The sequence below is a fragment of the Sinocyclocheilus rhinocerous genome, unplaced genomic scaffold, assembly GCF_001515625.1.
Source record: "Sinocyclocheilus rhinocerous isolate Xijiao unplaced genomic scaffold, SAMN03320098_v1.1 scaffold576, whole genome shotgun sequence".
NCBI lineage: Eukaryota > Metazoa > Chordata > Actinopteri > Cypriniformes > Cyprinidae > Sinocyclocheilus > Sinocyclocheilus rhinocerous.
In genome coordinates this window covers 2,230,610-2,254,796 of record NW_015662167.1, presented here as the reverse complement: position 1 = coordinate 2,254,796, position 24,187 = coordinate 2,230,610, and the positions used below count along the sequence as shown (strand labels likewise).

Here is a 24,187-nt window from a genome sequence, read left to right as displayed (position 1 = left end):
AAAAAAGGGGAGGGGAGTAAGTCATTTTGATCCACACTCCATACCTGTTGGTGGCGGTAATACACCATAAGTTGGCTTGTCAACCGCCATAAAATCGTACAAGAAGAAGAACGCATGCGGGAAATCCACGCGGAAAGTTGCTGGCCTGTTTTCACCCATTTGTGTTTTGGTTTATGAGCCGTATAACTGCTCGAATACTTATATTAAATAGTAATTTTTGTAAATCGTTGACAGCATGGTCCGAGCAAGAAGGTAGGTAACGTTAACGTTAGTCTACTTGATTGTGGAATTCATTGCTGGTTTTGTGCGGTATCACGCGCGTAAACGCGTCTTTACATTGACTTAACATTGAAATCATTCGCGCCAGACGCTCTATTCGCGTTTGGTGTGAACGCAGCATTAGAATATTTTGATAACGGAGAGCAGATATATCAGTTTATGAAACATACTTTTTTTTTTTTAAATCGATGATTAAATCAACCAATTTATTGTATTTTGCATGGTTGCAAAACAAATTTGTACAAAAAGACACGAGATAGCTATGTAGGCAGACGTCTGCACTACAATGTCAGTGCAAATATATTTAATTAATTTCTTTGTGATTTTACCATTGAAGTGTTACTTATTAAAATATTACATTTTCCCCAAATTCAAAGGATAGTAAAAAAGCCTAGAGCAAAGAAGCAGCAAGAATATGACAGTGATGATCCTGAAGCTTATGGAGATGAAGCCATTCCAGATAAGGTAATTTTTGGATAAAACTTGGTTTGTATTATTGTGATTATCTGATTGTAAACAACTTTATGTTTTTCTCATCAGAAAGCGTCAAAGTATGTGGAGGATAAAATAGATGAATTCCACAATGAAAAAATATCAGTGAGTTATGTTTTCCTCTTGTTCTTTAAGCATGAACTGCCACAATAATATCCTATTACATAATATTCAAATTTTGGCTTTCTCTATAGAAACTTTTGGCTCAAGGGATTCAAGAAGACAGCGATCAAGAGGATGAAGATAAAGTGGTAAGCAAATAAAACAACTTTTAAAACAAATTGTTTTCAACTTTTAACATGGGGCTTTTTTTACTGATGGTAGTAGTTTGACCGTTTCCGTTTTGCTTGGTGATCAGCAATAATAGTTTTTTCTTTCTAGGAGGAGATCATGCCCCTGGCACTTTCTGATTCAGATGATGATGAGGAAGTGCAGGAAGAGGATAATGAAGAAGAGGAAGAGACCGACATGGAGAGTGACTTGGAAGGAAGGCAAGATGATGGTAATATGCTTTAAAGATTAGCCAAATATAACACTGTTTATGCATGTTTTTTTGTATTACAGTGTTATTAAAGAAACATTTATGAGAATATTCAAGTATTTTCTTCCACTTTAAAAACGCTCAAACATGTTTGAGGTATTGTCTTGACACTTCCATTTCCGTTCTTCCAGATCTCCCAAATGACATGGCTTGGGGAACTAAAAAGAAGATTTTCTATGATTCTGATTATATCACTAAAAGTAAGGATTTATTCATTTTACCTAAGCATGTGTAAGATATTATATTATCATTCATATGTGTAAAATACATATATATTCCAGCATGTTTGATTTTTGTATTTTGCAGAGGGCAAATCTATTGAAGACATACAGGCAGAAGACAAAGAAGAGGAAGAGGAGGCCAAAAAAATTCAAACGAGATTGGCAGCCAACCTAAGTGAGGAAGACTATGATCTAAACCTTCTTGAGGTACTGAATTTACTTCGTTTTCTAAAGCTATGAGTAGAGTTTAGGTGTTTGCGTCATATTACCCAAAGTCCTTGTACCCTTCCTGTGGACTTTTAGGAATTTGCAGCAGCGGCTGAAGCAGAGAAGGAAATTGAAAACGAGGAAAGGATTGTAAAGGATTTGAAGACCATGTCACCGAAGGAAAAGCTCAAACTGCTAAAGAAAGAATCACCAGAGTTGTTGGAACTTATTCAGGACTTCAAAGCAAAGGTAGAGATTTGCTGCAATGACATTTATGCTGCTTTTTGCATTCCCTTAATGCTGTTTTATTGATAAATTTGAGTGATTATTGCATACTCAGCTTACAGAATTGAGGGATGAAGTTCAGCCCCTTGTGGAAATGGTCAAAGATGGACGGATTCCTCCTGGAAAGGCTAGTCTACCTGATTATAGCTCTTAATGCATGTTTTTAGACTGTTATTCAATTTTTATGTAATTATACTTTCAAATGAAGTCATGTTTTTTTGTTGTTGCTGTCCTTTTATTTTTTGTTTTGTATCCTTTTCATCCTCTAGGGTGCAAAATACCTCATTGCCAAACAGCAGCTTTATCTTCAGTAAGCCTTACCTACCACATTTTATATACTCTAATTCTGTGATTGCAGTATTTATATTACATAGTAGTTACAGTCATAGCTCAAACATACCAATAAAAAGTTTGAAGAAAAACCTTTATTTAGCAAGGATGCATTAAATTGATAAAAAAAAGACAGTTAATACTTTTACGTTGTTAAAAAAGATTTCTCTTTCAAATAAATGCTGTTTCTGAAAAAAATCTATCAGGGTTCCACAAAAATATTAAGCAGCACAACTGTTTTCATCATTGATCATTGTCAGAAATGTTTCTTGAGCCGCAAGTTAACATATTAAATTGATTTCTAATGGACCATGTGACTTTAAAGAGTAATGGCTGCTGAAAATTCAGCTTTGCCATCACAGGAATATATTGCATTTTAAAATGTATTAAAATAGAAAAAAGTAATTATATGTATGTTTTTGTATATTTATACATTATTTATTTATTTATTTATATATATAATTTTCAAACAAAAAAAAATTAACTTAAATGATTTTAGCAAATGGCTGCAAACAAACAAAGAGTGAAAAATTTAAGGGGGTCTGAATACTTTCCGTACCCACTGTATATATATGACTGAATTGTGAAATTGAAATGTTTCCTCTTGCCATGAATATAGCCACTGCTGCTGACATGGCGTTAAATCATAAATAAATAAAATAGAAAAAAGTCATTTTAAATTGTAATAGCATTTTACAATATTACTAGTTTTACTGTATTTTGATCAAATAAACGAGTATAAGAGGCTTTTTTTTTTAACATTTAAAAATGTACATACTTTAAACTTTTGAACAGTAGTGCATTTGTTTTTCACTATAAACATTCCTTGACTTGAACTGAATAGTTACATAAATTGTGAAATATTCCCTATTGTCACTTCACTATGAATTTTCCCTTTTTTCCAGCTATTGCACAAACATTAGTTTTTATTTGGTTCTAAAAGCGAAACGAATTCCAGCACATAATCATCCTGTGATTGAGAGATTGCTGACCTACAGAAATGTAAGTACAAACAAATTTACCCTTTTTTCACAGGTAGTAGAATAAAAAATCGTAATCTTTCAAAACTTGATCTCATCACGTTCACAGCTGATAAATGAACTAGGAGCAGTAGATGCTAGACTGGCTCCTCAACTGCGTCAACTTCTCTCTGGAGAACAGCTAAACAGAACTTCAAAGAAATCAGCAAGCAGCAAACATATAAAAGTAATTACTAGTAATTCCATTTTCATTTATGGAAGTTATAGCATTGGCTCCATTTTCGCTAAGTCTGACATGTCTTTATTTTAGGTTTCCGAAAAGGCTAGGCTGGAAGAAGCAGAGGAGTCAGAATCAGATGAGGAAGCAAATCTGCGCTTTTATAACGCCATGGCGGAGAGACAGAAACTCAGACAGAGGAAGAAGAATGAAATGCAGAACGAGGACAGGTGAGTCCACTTACAACATTCAGTTTGTCATAAATAATGCTTCAGAAAACTTACTGTCACTGATTGCATTTCAAGTTTGGTGGAGGAGGAAAAGATGGAGGGAAATGCTAAAAGACGGATCACCTATCAGGTGAGGTGTTGTGGTTAAAGTATGCATGCTCCAGCATACCCACTTTTCAAAAAAACTTAAGCACCATTTTAAACAATGTTAGGGACAGTGTTATCAGAATCTCATCATATGTTTTGTGAAAAGATGTCCAAGAACAAAGGGCTCACACCCAAGAGGAAGAAGATTGATCGGAATCCCAGAGTCAAACACAGAGAGAAGTTCAGACGGGCCCAGGTTCGTCGGAAGGGTCAGGTAAGTGTCATAGGATTCATTTCTTTAATTCACTTTTGTTTGTGAAATACAGGTGCATCTCAATACAGCAAACTCACCAGACCTGAACCCCATAGAGAATCTATGGGGTATTGTCAAGAGGAAAATGTGAAACAAGAGACCAAAAAATGCAGATGAGCTGAAGGCCACTGTCAAAGAAACCTGGGCTTCCATACCACCTCAGTAGTGCCACAAACTGATCACCTCCATGTCACGCCGAATTGAGGCAGTAATTAAAGCAAAAGGAGCCCCTACCAAGTATTGAGTACATGTACAGTAAATGAACATACTTTCCAGAAGGCTAAAAATGTTTTTTTTATTGGTCTTAATAAGTATTCTAATTTGTTGAGATAGTTAATTGGTGGGTTTTTGTTAAATGTGAACCAAAATCATCGCAATTAAAATAACCAAAGACTTAAACTACTTCAGTCTGTGTGCATTGAATTTATTTAATAAACGAGTTTCACAATTTGAGTTGAATTACTGAAATAAATGAACTTTTCCACGACATTCTAATTTATTGAGATGCAGCTGTATAAGGTATCACTACCCAAAATGGACTCTGACCTCAGATTATTTGTGTCAGGTTCGTGAGGTGCGGCGTGAGGAGACGAGATACAGTGGAGAATGGTCTGGTATCCGTGCCGGAGTTAAGAGAAGCGTCAAACTCAAGTGATAAATCTGCAGATGATACTCATCCAAGCTTGAATGTGATATTAAAATGGACTTTTCTGGTGTTTCTGTATCACAGATATTAACAGATGGATTTGACATGTTTAATTCAACTGCTCAAACAGCAAATGAAATAAAATCATGTTCTGATCACAGTAAAATGCAAAATCATTTTTGGTGATACATGTGCAGAAAGAGTTTGTTTTTTATACATTAAACATACATCCTATATTATTTAAAATTTACTTTAAATCAGCTGTTAAAGCATGTGATTTGTTGCAGATGAACTCAAAGTTTTAAAAATACTAAGCAAAGGCAAGATTAGGATAATTATTACTGAAGCATATATTTTCTTGTTTTCAAACTGATTAAAGGCCAAAGAAAGTAGATAAAATAAAATGTATGCTGATCTCATTGTACAGAGGAAATCAATATTAAGGAACTTATTAGAGTTTTTTTCTGAACTTACAGATGTCATTTTTTGAACGACACAAGTCAGTTTTCCAGGATCTGTTTCTCTATTCAGATTTGAACCATAGTTATTACAATACAACAAAAACTAATCCCAGATCTGCCTTGAGCCTACAGTACATGCTACAAAATCGCAGCAAGTTTTTTCATACTTGTCGAGACATAAATTCACTGTGTGCTTCAGTCAGATTACTGACAATCCTGTCCTCAATCTCTACCTCTTTCTGCACTTCCTCATCTGTGAGGACCAGCTCTTGTTGCGTGTCCTTGGTGACAACAACCACATAACCACGGCGTGTGTCGAGAACATTCGCAACCACTGTCTGGTGGTTGTAGGTTTCTAAGGCACGCCATGCTCGCTCCAAAAGGATGGAGGGGTCTGTTTCCAACTTGAAAGAGATGACAAATGCCTTAGGTGCCCAGTCCTTCACCAATGGGGACAGCATCTTGGGAACCATCTTCATACTTATCTAAATAACATTAAACAAGCAGATGAATGACTTTTTATATGAGGTTTGGAGCCTAGGTTTACTGCATGTAATGTAGCACAGGGGTTTTTAAATTGGGATCCGTGGACCCTCAGGGGAGTGCTAGGGGGTCCATGGAAAAGATGCAATAAAAAAAATGTAATAGATTAAATTGTGAACTACTTCAATAAAATTGATTCATATAAATAAATCAATAATAAAAACGTAATAAATTACTCTAAATTACGTAATCATAAAAAAATCAAGTAAATACACTGAAAAATTGATAATACATCAAACAGCTCAGTACTAAAATGACTAGAAAAACCTTACTGTTACATAATAAAAACTAAATATTTTCCAAATAATCACAAATTCATAATAATGTTTCACATAAATTGCATCTTTATTCATGAAAATATATAGCTGCTTTTTAAATTTTTAAATGGGGTCCCTTGCACGAGGATGATCATATTTGAAGGGGTCTATGGAAATCTAAAAGACTAAACCCCTGGCATAGGCAGACTGAATTAATATTTGTATTTATTATACAACACCTGAAGTGGCCCATTAGAAGACTGAATTTTGTGTTCTGGCATTTCATATGCTGGGATGTAGAAATCAGAAACAGCAGCAGCCAAATAAAACATAGCCTTGGACCCTAGGAGGGAAAAAACAAATGAATAGTAGTAACTAGAAATTCCACTACAAACGTATTCAGCCTCAAATAATCATAAAGTGGGTTTGCTCACCTATGGAGCTTAATGCTTGAGCTGCTGCCTTGAGTAGATGGAGGTACTCTGACAAGGTGTTGAATTCCACCGGCAGCAGTAATCCTGCGGCTTTCACCGCCTGATAGCGCTTTAGAACCTTTGCAATGTTTGGAAGTGCATTCTGATCCACCAGGATCTGACCGGCGTCCTCCTTACCAGTCTCTAGTTGTAAGCTATCCAGTAAATTGACCCCTGTGTACAGACGAGTGTATGGGTAGAGAGAACGATGCCTGTGCAGAAAGATCACTGCATAGCCTGAGTCCAGAAAATACTCGGCAGAGGAGGCCCCTCGCCGACCACTGCTGAAGTTGTCCAGGAAACGTACTGTTCGGGATTCCAGAGGAACTTTGGTTCCTCCTGAGGTGATGAGGACTACTCTGCGCCCAGCCGATCCGTGATGTTCGGCAAACTCTGTCATGAGTTTCTTGACCTCCTCCACATGAGGGGACCGCAAACTCTTCAGACAGTCCTCCATCCACTGCCTTCGAGGCTGAGGGGTCACAGTGGGCCATTATAAACCTAAAATAAATAGGGTTTAGTTAATAAAGTGTTATCACTATGCATGTGTTCATGAATGGCGATTTGTAATTAAAAATAAGCTACAGAAGATGATAGATTCTGACAGATTCCAGACCTTAAAATAATACGACTTTATATTCTGCATAATTGTCCCTGAGCAATATACTGTTGGTCAACTATGAAATTAAGGTCAGATGAATATTTGACCAAGTTCTTGAACTAATGTCAAATTAAGTGTGAGAAAGAGTACCATAATTATCATGACTTTCACTAGACAAAACTAATGTATTTTCACTTAACATGCGTAGTACACAAATCTGCTCCCTCAAACAATACATTCTCGCTGTCAGTGTACGTTAAGCTTATCTTATTATCGCGCAGATATGAATAAATAAACATAATAAGATAAACAAATGTTTACCTGTTTGCTTTCTCACAAATAATACGCGCAAGAATATAATTCACCTGCGAAGGACCCTAATAAACTTGGACCTAGTGTGTGACAGATCAACATGAGCAGTTCCTACAACTTATTATGGTTGAGCGTGCGCATGCGCAGCTTCGGATGACGCGATTGGCTGTTTCAGAGGGCTACCACTGTGAAAATTCCAAAATAAAGGTTTTCAGATGACTCTCCAAACATGGACCACAGTGGTATGATAGACAAAAGAAAGTACACAAGAAAACAGAGATAAAAGAAGAAGAGCATAATACGTATTTTATTAAATATTTTTAATTTACTGTGGTCAATAAACAGTGGTGTAATTATCCATCCAACATATAAAATACATTTCTAATGTAGACTTTGAAGGAAGAACGAACTGCAAAATATTTGTATAACATGTAATCCACGTTCGGTTCACAGGGGGCAGCATTGTGTAAGCAATACGAAATGAGAATCATTTTACTTCTTAAAAGCTGCAAATCTTTTTGCAAACATTTAGGACTGGGGTTATAAAAACTTCGCATTATAAATGTGATATTTACACATCCTACAAATAAATATTCTTTATTTTAAGAACTAAAATAAGATAAAAAGACCTAAAATAAGACCACAAAAGTAAAACAAATGAGGAATATTTTTCGTCCTCCAGACAAACGGCTCACAGCGGGGAAACGTCTTTATTTAAATTTTTATTATTATTATTATTTTAAACCTTCATTATTTTATTAGTAAATAATTTTGGGGTGCTGTCCACATCTTTTTATTAGGAAAAATAATATTAGTAGGCCTGTATATATATCATTACCCATTTGCCAAAGGCTTTGTGAACTGCACTGTTATTAGCCGCAATAACGTTTCTTATTAATTAATTAGGCATTTAATATTTAAAACACTGATTATTATTAAAAATACCGAAGATACCTGACGACATGATCTACTATGGTAACTCAACATCCAAGAATTGACGGATTTAAAACCAAATAAAGTCTAATAACCGCATAAAACTATCTTCATTTTATTATTAAATAAAAAAAAAAAGTTGGGAATTATCTACACCTAAATATCTAATTTCTAGTCGGACATACTGCTACTCTTTCGACAAAGGCTTTATGATCTGTGCTGTATTAGCAATAATAAAGTTTATTTTGAATCGACTAGTACATTTCATATTCTATATTGTTTTTATTGTATGGTATTTTTGTGATTAGGGTAAATGTGAAAAGCCATTGCTAATAATTCTCGTGATATTCTTGTACACTAAAGGCACTACTTTCCGGCTGCAAAGCCTGTCGCAGCTTGGTACTGTGGGCCGTTCTCCGGCTAATGTCCAAAAGTAGTTCCGGATTTTTGATCCGCGCAGTCCCCGGATGTTAGCTATTCAGAGAGAAAGACGAACGAACGAACGAGCGAGAGAGAGGCGGAGAAGCTAGGAGACGCCACAGACAAACCGGTAAAGGGATTGCGGGTCTCAAACCCACGATAAACACGGAGCGCTGAGGCTCGTTTCGAGGAGACGGCTGTGATCGAAAAAAGGAAGGGGAGGGGACAGCTAACTTTGACAGACCTGCACTGGCCTCCAGCAGCGGACGCAAGCCCGGGTGAGTGCGGCTGAACGTTACGAGCTCGCGACATGGAGCTCGCGAAGTTGAAGTCAGGGCCCGCGAAAAATGGACGACTTTAACTGTTAGTTGTGTGCTGCTGAAGTTCTGAGCAGAGCAGGAGGACAGACGTTCAGGCCTCAAGTGGTATGCCGCTGCCGCCGTCGGTCGGGGGCAAGTGGGGACACTGCAAGCTCCTCTGTCACAGCAGAACAAGTTTAGTTAGCAAGCTGCTAGCCGCCAATACGATTTTTGTCAGACAGGTAGCGAGAGTGAGCTGCTAATTAGCCGCCAGCTTTACTTTAGCTCGCCTGCTATTTTTGCGCGTATCTGACAGGCGTCTGACTTGAAATATTTGTGACTGAAACTCGGTCAGTAAGCCGAGCTGGAAGCCAGCTCTTCGGCCGGGAACTGCCAAACGACCAACTTTTGGTGCTGTGAACTAACAGTAGTTGGAGGTGGAGGCTGTGTATCTATTAATATTTTGGAAACAGACGCGCGGCAGCTGCGTGTCATTTTAAATACGAATCCTGGCCAACTTGTGGGGCCATTAATATGGATACGAGCTAGGTTTTTGTGCGAACAGAGAGTTAAGATTGTTAATGAAGCGTTATTGAAACCTTTAGTTTGACTTTATGAAGTTGTGCGTGAGTTATTACCTTTCTGTCAGCATATGCGACAGGTGATAAGACACACCTCTTTAGTCTCTACAGTTCTGATCTTGCATGTAACTCGTGTGGCTTATTTGCAGGATTTTATACACATCATATGTAGACTGTCATATCTAGTCAATGCAAGACTAGTCCCCCGTCTAGTCAACTGCTGGATTGTTACCCGCTGCCTGTCAGGTATTTGGATTTTCCCCTTTAGTTACTGCAAGAACAGACCTTTACTGTCATGTTGTGCTCTGGGTTGAATTTTAATTCTTGTTGTTTATAATTTTAATTCTTGTCGATGCCTAACGTTTATAATTTATATGGAGCCACCATAATTTGACATTAAGGCAAGACACCACAAGTGAATATAGTTACAAAAAGATGTCACTTTACTTCCCCATTTGATTAATCACAGTACAATATGACAATTGTTTGCATTCCAGTTTTTTTCCCCGAAATGGTATGTTTAAATATGCAAATTAGGGGTTATATAATTAAATATGCACTGATTTGCAGAAAAATCCATGTTCAGAATTCTTGTTTTATTTTTTTGCCATATAAGAGTTAAAAGTAACAGAGGGTATATATGCTATATGCAGTCAGGTAAGTGATATATGAACAAGCCACTCTGTAAAGAATATAGATTAGGGGTGGGCGATATGAGCTAAAATTCATATCATGATATTTTACACTGTCCAGGCGATATCGATATTATATTGTGATATGAGAAAAAAAATTACACGCAAAATATTTTAACCTTATATGACTAGAAAAAGTGAGGGATTGGACAAAGACCTGAAAAGTCTTTTTTTATTGTGCCATTGTTTTTCTCAAAAAGTGCAAATGCGCGCAACATGAGGTAGGCCTGTATGAATTAAATTAAATTAAATATTCTGTTTGAGTAGGCCAGTGGTTCCCAAACTTTTTCTGCCGGGCCCGCCTTTTGTAGGCCCCCTCACACCCTTTTTTTGGGGGGGAAAGTCTCTTATGCTCACCAAGGCTACATTTATTTATTAAAAATAAAGTAAACACTAATATTGTAAAATTGTCAATTTAAATGATCTATTTGAATGTTTTAACACCTAGGCTACTGTATTCCTGTGATCAAAGCTGAATTTTCAGCATCATTACTCCAGTCTTCAGTGTCACATGATCCTTCAGAAATCATTCTAATATGCTGATTTGCTGCTCAGTAGCCATTTCTGATTATTGTCAATGTTGTAAACATTTGTGCTGCTTCATATTTTTGAGGAAACTATTTTTTCACGATTCTCTTATGAATATTTAAAATGGTCCTTTATGTCAGAGCGTTGGAGTTCGTCAGAAATAGAAAGCGGCATCAGTTTACTGTCATGGATTTGTCGTGTCGCATCGCACCGCATCCACAGCAGAGAACATCGCTGGGTTCTATTTGCTTTTGTCAAATCGCGCCGCTCGCATCTGGTGTAGACACTTTGTTTTGGTATTTGTGAATCTTAAGTATATTCATTATATGCTTTACGTTTACCTGGCACTGGAAGTCCTTTCACAAACTTGTAACTTTCATGCTTAGAGCAGAACCATGCATCCTTCATTTATATTTCTACATGACTCCCTGCAATACAACTCTGATTCTTCAATCGCGCCATGTAGTGGTCTGTTATTGATACAACCACAACTGCTACAACTGATAACGGAGCGCTCAAGCGGGTACTGCGAGTCATGTCGAGGTCATTAAAATGTCAAATTAATATTTTGCGTTCAAGTATTTACTTATCAGGCAAGTGGCCGCATGATAAGCAAGAAAATTACACAGTGTAGTAGGGCTGCACAATTAATAGAATTTCTAATTGCGATTACAATTATGGGTGCCACAATTAGGTAATCGTTCTGTGTGCTTAAAATGCTTTTTTTTCTTTCTACATGTTATCTTAGTTTTTCAGTTAAGTGTTTTCAGCTTGTTTATTTTCATATAAAAATACAGCATGCAGTTGCATCAAACAATGGTATAAACATCATTCAATGTAAATTGTGATAATCGTAATTAATAATCCCAATTACAATTTCAAGGGAATAATCGACAATTATGATTTTTGTCATAATCGTGCAGCCCACCCTGCAGAGGTTTCTTTTGCAAAATAATCTGCTGACTGTACACGATCCCTCAGTTTGGGAACTACTGGAGTAGGTGATTTGTGCTCTATTAATTTGGTATGTTACGATGCTCTATTGGCGCTTTTCGCTTTTGGTACGACTCGGCTCAGCACGGCTCAGTACGATAGCTGGATCCGCTCCTCTGCTATCAATGAGAGGAACGTCTGTTCTTCCGCAACAGAAAACAAAACTTTTTGGTTGTTATAAAAAGGTGCGCTCGTTCCAAACAGTTGCGTTCTATCCTTCGCTGGCTGTGCTGATTTAAATCTAGCGGTTCTTTTGTGTTTGTGTCGCAAGTTCAGTGACGCAGGTAGTGACGATTCTCTCCGGCCAATCCGTGATCAGCAGAGTTTACACGTCACGTTTTGGTAACGGTACGGTTCACTTGGAACCCCAACCGAGGTGGTACTAAAAAAAGTACCAGGTACTTTACCCAGTGGAAAACCCCCAAAAAGTGAACCGTACCGAGCTGTACTGTACCGTACCATGCAGTGGAAAAGCACCACATGTGTTTGATTACTAATGCCTGTGTAGTACGGCGTTGCACACAGAGGACAAAAACGTTCAGCCTCGACTCTTTATCGTCATTTGTGTTAAAATTTGCAAAGCATACCAAATTGAACAAAACAATATAAATGCAAAATTTGAATTCATGAATATATAACGGTATCCACGGTATAGCAAAATCCATATCATGGAACAACATAATACCGGTAGTCACTTTCATACCGGTATAGCACCCACCCCTAATATAGATAGGATTAAAACTCTGTAAGTGCAACTGAAGTGAAGGTTTCTGGCTCAGTGCAGGAAAAAAAGTCATTCTGAGAAAACAACTTATAAAAATATGTATTGTAATTGAAGTCTGCAAATGCAAATAGATAAAATGTAATCAAATAAATATCTAAATGTGAATTTTTTTTTTTCTGCTATTCTGAAAAAAGACATGTTATCGAAGCAAAATAGACCAATACCTCAAAATTGACCAGTGCCATGAAAAGACAATGGTTTTGCCTGTAGTGTCTTGCCTTAAGTTGACAATGACAGCTTGTCTGCATATTTTTGCATGCATGTTACAATTTGTATTGGCCTGATGAGGATTGACCAACAGCATTCTATTAGTTATAATAGGATTTTCTTCCCCTCCTCCTTCACTTAAAGAGTAGAGTACGAATGGAGAGACTGTTGAATTATGTACCAGCATGCTTAAAATACTGAATGATGGACATATGCGAACTACCCGGGACATATTTTCCCCACCCAGTCAGTGTAGCAGTACAATAGTGTGAAAGATTCACGTTAGCACCAGACTTGTTTGTCTTTGGGTTGTCAGCTCACAGAACGCAGAAAATGATTGAACTATCAGTTGCCTGTCAGAACACGCCTGGTGGTTCTTGTGCTGAAACCGCTGCATTTTAGTATTTATAATTATTGCATCAAGAACATTGTTATATTTGTACAAAAAGTGATTTGAGTCATGAATGTTGCGCTTGTACATTTTGATCTCTGTAATGTTTTGTACTTTTGTATTGATATAAAATGGCTAAAAGCTATAGCAGACTTTATATGTGTATGTATGCATATAAATAATTTATCAGATTTGATCATGTGATGCCATACAACATAACAGAATTCATTGCTGCTGCCTCATGTTTTTGCAGTTGTTTTCCCACCAAAAATGTAATTTCCTGGAAGATGATGTCTTTAGGGACGTAGCATTTGTTAGTTAAATGTATATTATGACATGTTACATAGGTATTAGAAATGACTAACAGCATGGAAAGGGATATTAAGAATACAGGGGAAATTTTTTTGATAAATAATTTAAATAATTTATCAGATTTGATCATGTGATGCCATACAACATAACAGAATTCATTGCTGCTTGCTCATGTTTTTGCAGTTGTTTTCCCACCAAAAATGTAATTTCCTGGAAGATGATGTCTTTAGGGACGTAGCATTTGTTAGTTAAATGTATATTATGACATGTTACATAGGTATTAGAAATGACTAACAGCATGGAAAGGGATATTAAGAATACAGGGGAAATTTTTTTGAAATTATTACCAGGTAATGCATGTTTAGTTTACTTTTTGATGAGATAAATAAATAAATAAAGCACCTGAAATATCAGTCAGTTTTAAATTAATCTGTTTATAAAAAAATATGCAGTTCACATTTTTTGTATTTTGTAATATATTTTTCTAGAAGATGAGGACATGAAATTGTACAGCACATGAATGATTCATTATTTACGTTGTTTAATTGTTAATATTCTCTTAATCTGACTGCATGTACTATAACGTTTTGGGCCTAATATCATAGTAAAGCTAACTGAGAGTAGCATGAAAGAAGGTTTTGTTACTTTGGTTTTAAATGCTGTCTTAAGAAAGGTATTACCCCTTAAGTGTCTTTTATCTTTCAACTTGTTCTGTATGTTGTTCATTAGTGTTTTGCTAAATGGGCTGGAATGGGAGCTCTTAAAGAACACAAGCATGGCATCTGTTGTAAGGTACCATAACTGTTCCCATGCCAGGATCTGACGAGGCCTCCGCTGCAGTATTGCATACAGACTCATCTCCGTCTTGCCCTCAGGCCTCAGTGGGCATCCTGCCGCTATGTCTAAACTCACCTGGAAACTGCTGGCTTTATGCATTCCACCTACTTTATCATAGCTAAACGACGCCATAGGCTACACGCTAAATGGGGCATTGTATGGCGCTTTAGATCTTTGGTGACTGTGTTATTAATTTTTTATACGTTGGAGCTATACGGTGTTCAGTGTAATGAGCTGTCTTTACCGTTACACTGTTTACAGAGTTTTCTGAGGTATTAGCATTTTTATTATTTTTTTTCCCCTCTGCTGAATTGGTTGATGAGATATGTCCCACATTTAGAAAAGTTAAGCCTTTGCAGCTGTGCAGCACAAACATCTGTTCTCTTACATTTGTGTCGTGTGAAACCAGTGTATCATTTTCTCTCTTTTTCTGTCTGGTTGCAACAAGTGCTTTGCTTCCCATTTTCTCCATTAGATTTTCACAATCGGACAGATTTTAGTTTGTGATGTTGAAAAGCACTATGACGACATTGAATTAGCAGCAAGGCGTGTGTAGATTGAGCAGTATGACGTGAGCAAAGAACAGACAGCCCCTCACCTTTCGCATACCAATAGCTCATTTGGAATTCAGCGGTGGCCCTTTGCCCAGCCCTATCTCACTGAGAGGCTTTTAATTTTTCCCCCTTGTTGAAGCGATTATTCAAATGGCTGTCCGTGAAATGAAGTTATCAGACCCCTGTTGGTAAATGGGGTCCAGGCAAGCTAAATGCATGGCTTGCCCAGCTCAGAAACTGCCCATCATGTAACCACTCGTTGCATTGCTTCCCCTCCTCTTTCTGGCAATGACATTAAATATCTGGATAAAAATGCTTTTTGTTACTTTTTTGTGTTATGCATTATAAGCCTCAGTGGCTGTCAATACTGCATGTTGGTGCTTGCAAAGCATATAGAAATTACTCCGAGCATAGCACTCTTGCAATGCTAGTGTTAAAATAATTAGTGTTTATTAGTTAAACGCAGAATCGTTTACATTCTGGTAAGCAGTGTTAATTCAGGCAAGCTGCCACCATTACTATTATAGTCCTTTCATAGACTATTCTCCTTTCTTTTTGTAGCAGGGATGTGATCGAACATATTTTCATAATCAACTAGTCTGAAGTTGAAAGTCTAGTTAACATTTTGATTTCTCAATTTTAGTTGATTTTCATTTTGATGAACTTGTCGATTTTGTGAATCCCAAGATTGATCTTTTAGTCTGTTTTCTGTTGTGTGAATAAAGCTTCACTAAACGCCTCTCATCTAATAATCGCTGTCAAATTCTGACAATATCATCACTAAATAATGAATTAAAGGTGCAATAGGTGATTGTCTTCAGAAACATTTTTTGTTATGCTGGTTGAAAGTCTCTTCACATCCCGATAGCAATCATTAAGTTAAGTGGTCTAAATGTATTTGTTTGTATTTATATATTCTGTGGAAGGTGTAGGATCAAGAAATGTTCGTCTAATCAAAACGTTCGGTCCGAGCGTTTTAATATGCTTTCCTACCTGCTTGTCAACGTATGTATTAGCATACCTCTGCGCACCCTGTTCGCGCAGACATGATACGTCATCAGCTCATTCTTGTACGCTGTGCAGACAGAGCGAGAATGGCAGACAAACATCAACAATCCGATTTTCCTTCCTGGTATTGTAGTACTTTTAAAGATTTCTCACTGGTGAATGACACATGATGTAGCCCAGCGGTTAATCCAGTCCTCGCGCCAGCTCGTTAGAAGTGAGCTACGTGCATGAACTGTGTTCCGATCGATATGATCCCTACACAGTGTTCATTGCTCCCTACTCCCTGAGCGGGGTAAATCCGTTGAAGTTTACTTCACTTCGGAACATGGGCTGGAATTGGGAACCTGATGTAGCCTATTGTAGTAATGTTGTCTCTGGTCTGTGAGTATAAATGCGTTCAGGGGGAGTGGCTTTGGACGGCGATTGCAGGAAGGGTGGGACGTTCGCTTTCAGTGCTATCAGGCTAAAGTTAGCATTTTCCAAGATCTCCTATTGTACCTTTAACAGACCAAGCCTCTCAAAGAGGGTTTTATCGTGAGGTCTTTTAGCCTGCAAAAGCAAAGCACGTGCTCAGGATGCTAAAATGCTCTCTGTGAAGTTTCATAACTTAATTGAGAATAGCATCTGTTTTTGTCACCTTTAAATATACCAACGATGTTTCACTTGTCAGTTGTTCTAACTGATCTGTTATTGGACAACTAGACAACCATTTTGGCCCGTGCCTGTTTTGTATTGTCCATTTCAGGCTGTTGCAATAATGGCTTGCATGCCGAGACTCTTGTTATGCAAAAACCAATATGAAGCCTTGCTGTGCGAGAGGTGAAAGTAAGTAGCTCGGTCTTCATTAGCAAGGCCGTTCATCACTAGAATGCAGATGAGCTATGAAGCCATTCATCTCTGATTCCAATTTGAATCTTGTTTGCAGTCATATTGTGTGAGCCCATTTTTCATGTTCAAAAAGTCTCTTTATGTGAAAGATCACTGGGGGATAATTGCACTTAAGTGAACCTCGTTTAGAACTGACCAGAGCAATTACAGTAACTGCGGTTCCAGGCATTTTTGGGCCACTGGTTGCAAGTTTTGCAGTTTCAAGGCTATGATCAGATTGGAAGTGGATTGACGTTGAATAGCAGAACAATTTTGAACAAATTCATTCTCATGAATGACAATTAAAATATTTTAGCCCTTACAAAAAATGAGCCTTTCACAAGGTGTTACGAGGTGAGCTGAAGCCAACACTGTTTCTTCAGGCGAAACCCCCTGGGCTTTTAGGAGCTGTTTTATTATTAATGTTATTCAGGAGCCAAATTTCGAGTTTTGCTCAGCTGGGTGCTTTAATCTATTTTTGCTGTAAATTAATGAATTTTTAAAGAGCCCCTCACTAGATATGGGTGGATATGGGAATGCTGCACTGGTTCAGAGTTTTTCAAACAACTCCCCACCACCCCTGGGAAGAGGAGTGCAGATCTACCGAAGCACTACACTTAAATTTTTTATTAATGCTGAAATACACTGCCAGAGCTCTACCAGTCTCTGCATGTACAGAGAACTTTGTTAGATGTTGGTCTGTGCTGTGATGTGCTGCACTGGCAGATCCAACAGTAGTTGGAACTCCAGATAATCAGTGCAGTGGACAGATTATGTGTCATCCACCCCCATTACCTGGCTGAGACTCATTCTACCTTTCAGATCAAGTTTTTCATGAGTGCAAACGTGGCCTTGGGTGCCTTTTTGCCCTCATACATTGGGTTGACTAACCTCTTTCCCCATCTACTGTAGCATTTTGTGGCTTCAGCAGGTTGCATGCAGTCAGTCACTTTCATTAACCATGCAGTATTACCTATTTGACTACACATGCCCTCTGTTCATCACCACAGGCACGTCAATGAACTTTGTGGGGATATACCTTGGTGTACGTTCATTTCTTTCGTTATGACTGCAGAAAAATTTCTTGTTGCATTGCCTGTTTGTCCTTGGCAAAAAGGGCTGGTCTGCAAGGGTGCATCACAGTGGAATTGGAGGACGTTGTGTCTTTTGTCTCTTAAAACAGTAGAGCAGCACAGTATCTTTCACGTAGTGCCTGCTGCAGGTAATGGAGGCTCTCTTGTTCAGCAGAGATGTGAACGATGTGAGAAGGGAAAGGATTTTATCTAGATTACACAGCTTAAGTAATCATAATCAAGCTCGGATAATGCCATTTAATAAAAATTTTAATTACTTCAGCTTACTGCACATTCAGCTGTAGTTACAAATGCACTTCTGGAGAAGCCCTAATAACTTGCTAAAGATGGACAATTATCCATGCTCCATGCTCTGAGAGCAATTTTTGCCCAGTTCCCTCCATGTTTTGGTTCATTTCCCCCATATGAGTCTGAGTAGCCAAAGCTTTAATGCAGACATTCGTCTGATTAATAAAGCTAATTGGTTTAGTGCAGTGGAAATGTTCAAGTTTTGTTTTTAAAGTTGGCTTAAAAATTGCAGAATGGCAGATTGTTCATTTTAAATAGTGTTGCATTTATGGTTTTCAAAACATTTTTTCTAAAGGATTTATAGCTCTTAATGACTCACGTTTTCAATGTTAATTTACATGGAATTATGCTAATTGGAGAATTGAATAATGCTTTAGGTCACTCTCCTGAAGCAGTGAAATTAGTTATATTAAGATGTGCTTGAAGAACTTTCAAGTAAATCTGAACACTACGGTGTTGCGTTTCTACCTCTCCTTGAGAAATGCTCAAGTTTTAGAAATGTTGCATCATAAAAATGGTTGCTGGTTGCAAAAAGTGTTTTGAATAGGTGTGTAACAGTTCAAGTTTCTCATGGTTCAGTTCATGGTTTCGGTTCGGTATTGGGTGGGGGCATGGGGGGGTTTGCTATTGTTAATGTGGTATTAGAAATTTCCACAAGAATAGTCTACTGCTTGTTAACAAATACTTTAATAGTTTGCCTTAACTTAAAATAGCTTTTTTTAATTACTAAATAAACTTTTGAACTAAAATACCTGTTACACCAAGGGCTAATTTATTAAAGAACAAATATTTTAAAATGTAAAATTGTATAGCTGTATGTTAGAGCTGTCAAAATGGCTGAAAAACTAAATTCGAATTTTGTGCTTAAATATGATCAAAATTCGAATTATATTCGAATTTAAAATGCATAATTTCAGTTAGGGTAAAGAAAAGCTTTTGGCTTTTCTCCTGAGGCCACAAGAGGGCGCATCGACTTAACCGCCATTAAGTCTCGAGATATGTTTTTTCAAAGTTGAACTTGCATTAATTTTACATGGCTTTCTAAACATGCGGTTCTCTTGAGCGAGACGCGAGTGCAACGGTGATAGATGTCCCTCTAGAAAATGCGCGAAATATGCATTCTGTATGAATGGCTTGGTTTCAGTTTTGATGTAAACAAGATCTTCTCCGCATTGATGTTCTCTTTCCCCGCAATATTTGTAATTAACAATGCAGCAGCGCCGCATCTAGTGGCTTCAACTGGATAGGCTAACAAAAACATTAAAATGCAATGACACTTACATCGTCATCGCATCTCGTGCGCCACTGATAAGGCTGCCTCCTTAACGCACACCTAAAATTCGAATGCAACGGTTTTGCATTCGAATGTGGATTTTAAATACGACAAATATTCGAAATTCAAATTTTTTTTTGACAGCCCTAATGCTTAGTTTAGCTGTGTTACACCTAGTCCCATTTATTAAACTTTTTCATATACACTCTTGTATTGATTGTCTCTGTGTTTGCTGCTCACAAATCAAGGTCACTTAAACGTTTGATTTCGTTACATGCTCTTGTGCTGTTTAGTATTAACCGTGAGAATCCTTCTTGGCCAGGAGAATAATCTTACTTTGAATTGATAAAAGATTGTAGCCTACTATCAGTTTGGTGGACGAACCGATCAGTCGATTGTACAATTAATTCTGCTACAGTTAACCGTAAATCTATATAAATATTAATAATTATAAAAAGTTATGAGTAATTATTAATATTGTGCCCTTTGAGCTAATTTACTACACGTTCAAGTGTTTCAAGTGAGGGCGACAACGTACCCCATGCAGATTTCACGTGAATTCACATGCTTACAGTATAGAAAGCTGAATAGAAAAGACTGAATAGAAAGCTGCTTGGTTTGAAAGCAACTTCTGTGTGAGCTGTGTTTCATGCATTGCTATACTATTGATAATAGACAGTGAACCTTTTTTGGCACACAAAATGTTGCTAATGTGCATGCATCTTGTAAGCTGTTGTAGCACCATTTTTTGTTTAGTATTGTTATTTGTTATAGTACAATTTTTGGATTGTAACAGAGCGTTAAGGAACCGGAATACCTACATTCTTTATGATTCTGTAATAATCACATGTGATTACTTATTGTACTGCTCTGCTGATTGCTATTCTTTTTAAATGATATTAAAATCAATGAATCATTAAATAAAGGTGATAAAGACTTTATTGGTTTAGTGATTTAGTAAAGTCCATTGTCTGTTCAATAAGACATGGTATAACTTAAACAGAGATCTATGAACCCAATCTACCTTTTGTTTACTCGGTTGAGTAACCGCTATCAGTGTAATTACAGACGGGCACAGTTAAACATTTGGACAAAGCAGCTTTCTAAAAGGTTTAACTCAGACAAGCACACAGACCTTTTCCTGGTATGACCTGAATCATCATCCACATAGGATATGTAGCTGTTCACATTCGTCATAATTGCAACTAAATAGGCCAGAGGCTTAATCTTCATGCACCTTGGGAAACCACAAAAAGAAACTCACCAGCCTGTCTGAGGATGCCAGCTCTCTCATTGTCCCTACAGAAGCTCTTAGGTGGTGAACCGAAGGAATGAACTGAAGTTGAGGATGCATCGGTTTGGAGAGGAGGGTCTTTGAGTTCAGCATGGACTCTTGTAGACTCCAAGCCAATGCACTGGTCTTCAGGTTCCACATAGCTGGTTGAATCAGACTGTGAGGCCGAAGGTGAAATCGGTGCACTGACTTCAACACTGTGGCATTTTACTTTGTCTTCTGATTGAGCTTACTTTATGGCGGGGGTTTTTCCCCATCCCACTGCAACTCGTGTTTTTAAATTAAAAATGTACTCCGTTTGATTGGCTTTCGGCCCTTTGTATTAAACTATGCATTAGGGCTGTCAAAATGGCTGAAATATTTACTTATTATATTATCAAAATTCGAATTATATTCAAATTTAAAATGCATAATTTCAGTTAGGGTAAAGAAAAGCTTTTGGCTTTTCTCCTGAGGCCACAAGAGGGCGCATCGACTTAACCGCCATTAAGTCTCGAGATATGTTTTTTCAAAGTTGAACTTGCATTAATTTTACATAACATGCGGTACATGCGGTTCTCTTGAGCGAGACGCGAGTGCAACGGTGATAGATGTCCCTCTAGAAAATATGCATTCTGACAATGCAGCAGCGCCGCATCTAGTGGCTTCAACTGGATAGGCTAACAAAAACATTAAAATGCAATGACACTTACATCGTCATCGCATCTCGTGCGCCACTGATAAGGCTGCCTCCTTAACGCACACCTAAAATTCGAATGCAACGTTTTTGCATTCGAATGTGGATTTTTATTTTAATTGCGCTTTTGTGAAATAATGAAAGCAAACAGGATGCGCTTTCTGCCGTCTCGGTCTGTGAACTTGAGGGCGAAACACCGTGTATATCTTTACCTTACAGACATAAAAAATATATCTATAGACAGTGAAATGTCTACTTTCAAATAAACCAATTCAAATGGAAAACAAATATTCTCAGATTACGTAGGTAATCCGTATGAAACATGCATACAGGCGCGTCCACTACTGCGGAGATGACGAGACAGTGTCGCCGACTTCATCTTTTAAACCGAGAACAAAGAAAGCACTAGTTTATCAAATTATTAAAATGTTAATGCTCATAATAATGATTTAAATGGTTTATTAATAAACGTGCGATTAGTCGACTAAGGCTTAAAATGAACTAAGGCTTAAAATCCTTAGTCGAGGACAGCCCTATACTGTGTATATTTATTATGTATAAATACACACACATGCATGTATATATTAAGGCAAAATGTTAGATTTATATATAAACTATTTATTTTTATATATAATATAAATTATATACAAGTATAAATATATATATATACATACAAATATTTTTTTAAATATATACATATAAATATATTTTTTAATATATACATATGTGTGAGTATTTATATATGCATTATAAATATACACAGTACGCACACATAGTATGTAAACAAACTTTTATTTTGAATGCGATTAATCGCTATTAATTGTTTTGCAGCCCTACAAATTATTGATAGTAAATAGAAATAAAAGCACCAAATAAGTGTCAGAGGTGGAATGTTCTGCAGGAACACATTCCGTTTTGTGAACATATTAACGTTGCTGTCATTTATTTTTTATGTAAATGTAAGGGACTCATTAATATAATGTCATTTATTTCTTAAAAGAACAAAATAAATAAATAAAACATTTAGGTAAATGTGAAGTCCAACAAGAGAGGCGGGGCATATAGGACCTACAATAATGTACAGTATTTGAAAAATAATGTGTTTTTTGAACATTAAAGTATGTCAACATATTCTGTTTCACCAAATACACCAAATAATGATCTTTAAAAAAGCATCATATGACCCCTTTAAAAAAACGCTCCATCATGCATGTGCATGGTTAAGTCTTTTAAGTTTAACCGTGACTCGATTGCTGAAAATACAAATTGTTTGTGAAATAGAAACAAGCAACGCATTGATTTCAGTTCATCTTTAAATAATGTCAAATCCATTGGAAATAAATATCAAGTCTGATTGCCTAAAGCTTCTAATGAAAGCGGTGAGGCTGATCACACAGGGCGACGCTCAAATCATAAATTAATCTAGAGATCCAAAAACTTAATAAATTTGCTTGTTTATATAGCAATGTGACACAATAGCTCAATTTAAGAGAGAATTCCACTGAATGCTTACAAATGCTCCTCTAATCGTTTACACTGCTGCCGTTTCACAGAGATAAAGTCGTTTTCTGCTGCGCTTTGTTCTTGTACATCGCCATCTAGTGGTTTGGCTGTGTGGTTGCAGAACGACGCACAGATGCAGACACGAGACGCTAAAGCCTGTGCTGTGCATTTAGCATAGTTGTCACTCTAATTTACTATTTGATTCACTGTTTGGGCAAAGGGCATTCGATACATTATGAGAGTACCAAGGTATATACCGTGTGGGTGGTGTATTGTTTTTTTTTTGGCCCGGCACCAAGTGATGTTTGCCCAGGACTTGTGAATTAATATTACAGTTAGTGCTGTCACAGTTGTCTTTTTCCCCCTCAATTTAGTTACAGTGTAAGCTTAACATACACTATTGGTGGGCCAGAATCGGGAGAGTTTTTTTTTTGTTTTTTTTTTTAGTTTTTGGAAAAAAGTCTCTCTCTTATGGTCACCAGATCTGCAGTTATTTGAACAAAAATATGGTAAAAACAGTAATATTGTGAAATATTATAAAAATTTTAAATAACTGATTTCTATTTTAAGGTATTTTACAATGTAATTTATTTTTGTGATGGAAAAGCTGAATATTTAGCAGCCATTACTCTAGTTCTCAGAGTCACATGATTCAACAGAATTTATTCTAATATGCTGATTTAATTAGCAGTTAAAAAGTCTTTATTGCCACTTACTGATAGTTTACTTTACTGAACTTACAGATGCCAAACATTTGAATAGTAGTGTACTTTAACTAAAATATTTATCTTTTTGGTCTGCTTAGGTGTTGCATTTTTAGAACCTGCCTGGATATTATTTTAGAGAAACAAAACTGATAATTTTTCCAAGGAACGTATTAAAACATTCACATTCTAGCCCTCTACGAACACCTTGGCAATTGAATCGCCATTGGCTAGTAAATGTTTTTGTTTACTCGCCAGACTGATAAATATATATATATATATATATATTACGGGTGTAACGGTACACAAATATGACAGTTCGGTACCTACCTCGGTTTTAACGTCACAGTTCGGTATGATTTCGGTACAGCATGGGGAAAAAATAAACTTTAAAAAAAATTTTTTTAAATGGTTTACTGAACAAGTTGCTCTTTCTTTAAATACATTCAGTTATAGTTTAAATTTTCTTAGTGA

At 36.9% G+C, this 24,187-nt stretch overlaps 2 protein-coding genes and 1 pseudogene across 2 annotated transcripts in view; 2 read left to right on the top strand and 1 right to left on the bottom strand.

The window, feature by feature from the left end:
- The first annotated feature begins 81 nt into the window (after positions 1–81).
- Positions 82–4,950, top strand: utp3 (UTP3 small subunit processome component). The gene is made up of 16 exons (XM_016537894.1): positions 82–252; positions 657–744; positions 820–876; positions 966–1,022; positions 1,153–1,273; positions 1,444–1,512; positions 1,619–1,740; positions 1,837–1,989; positions 2,081–2,152; positions 2,295–2,335; positions 3,261–3,357; positions 3,445–3,561; positions 3,646–3,782; positions 3,858–3,912; positions 4,036–4,143; positions 4,748–4,950. Exons 1-16 carry the CDS (start codon positions 236–238, stop codon positions 4,835–4,837), a joined length of 1,401 nt encoding a protein of 466 aa, XP_016393380.1. The 5' UTR covers positions 82–235; the 3' UTR covers positions 4,838–4,950.
- Positions 4,951–5,068: 118 nt separating this feature from the next.
- Positions 5,069–7,598, bottom strand: LOC107727865 (phosphopantothenate--cysteine ligase-like; annotated as a pseudogene).
- A 1,289-nt stretch (positions 7,599–8,887) lies between these two features.
- Positions 8,888–24,187, top strand: part of LOC107727748 (forkhead box protein J3-like) — a 126,341-nt gene continuing 111,041 nt past the window's right edge. Inside the window, exon 1 of the mRNA XM_016537707.1 lies at positions 8,888–9,106. The gene's annotated coding sequence lies outside the window, so the exon portion shown is untranslated. The remainder of the gene's footprint in view (positions 9,107–24,187) is intronic.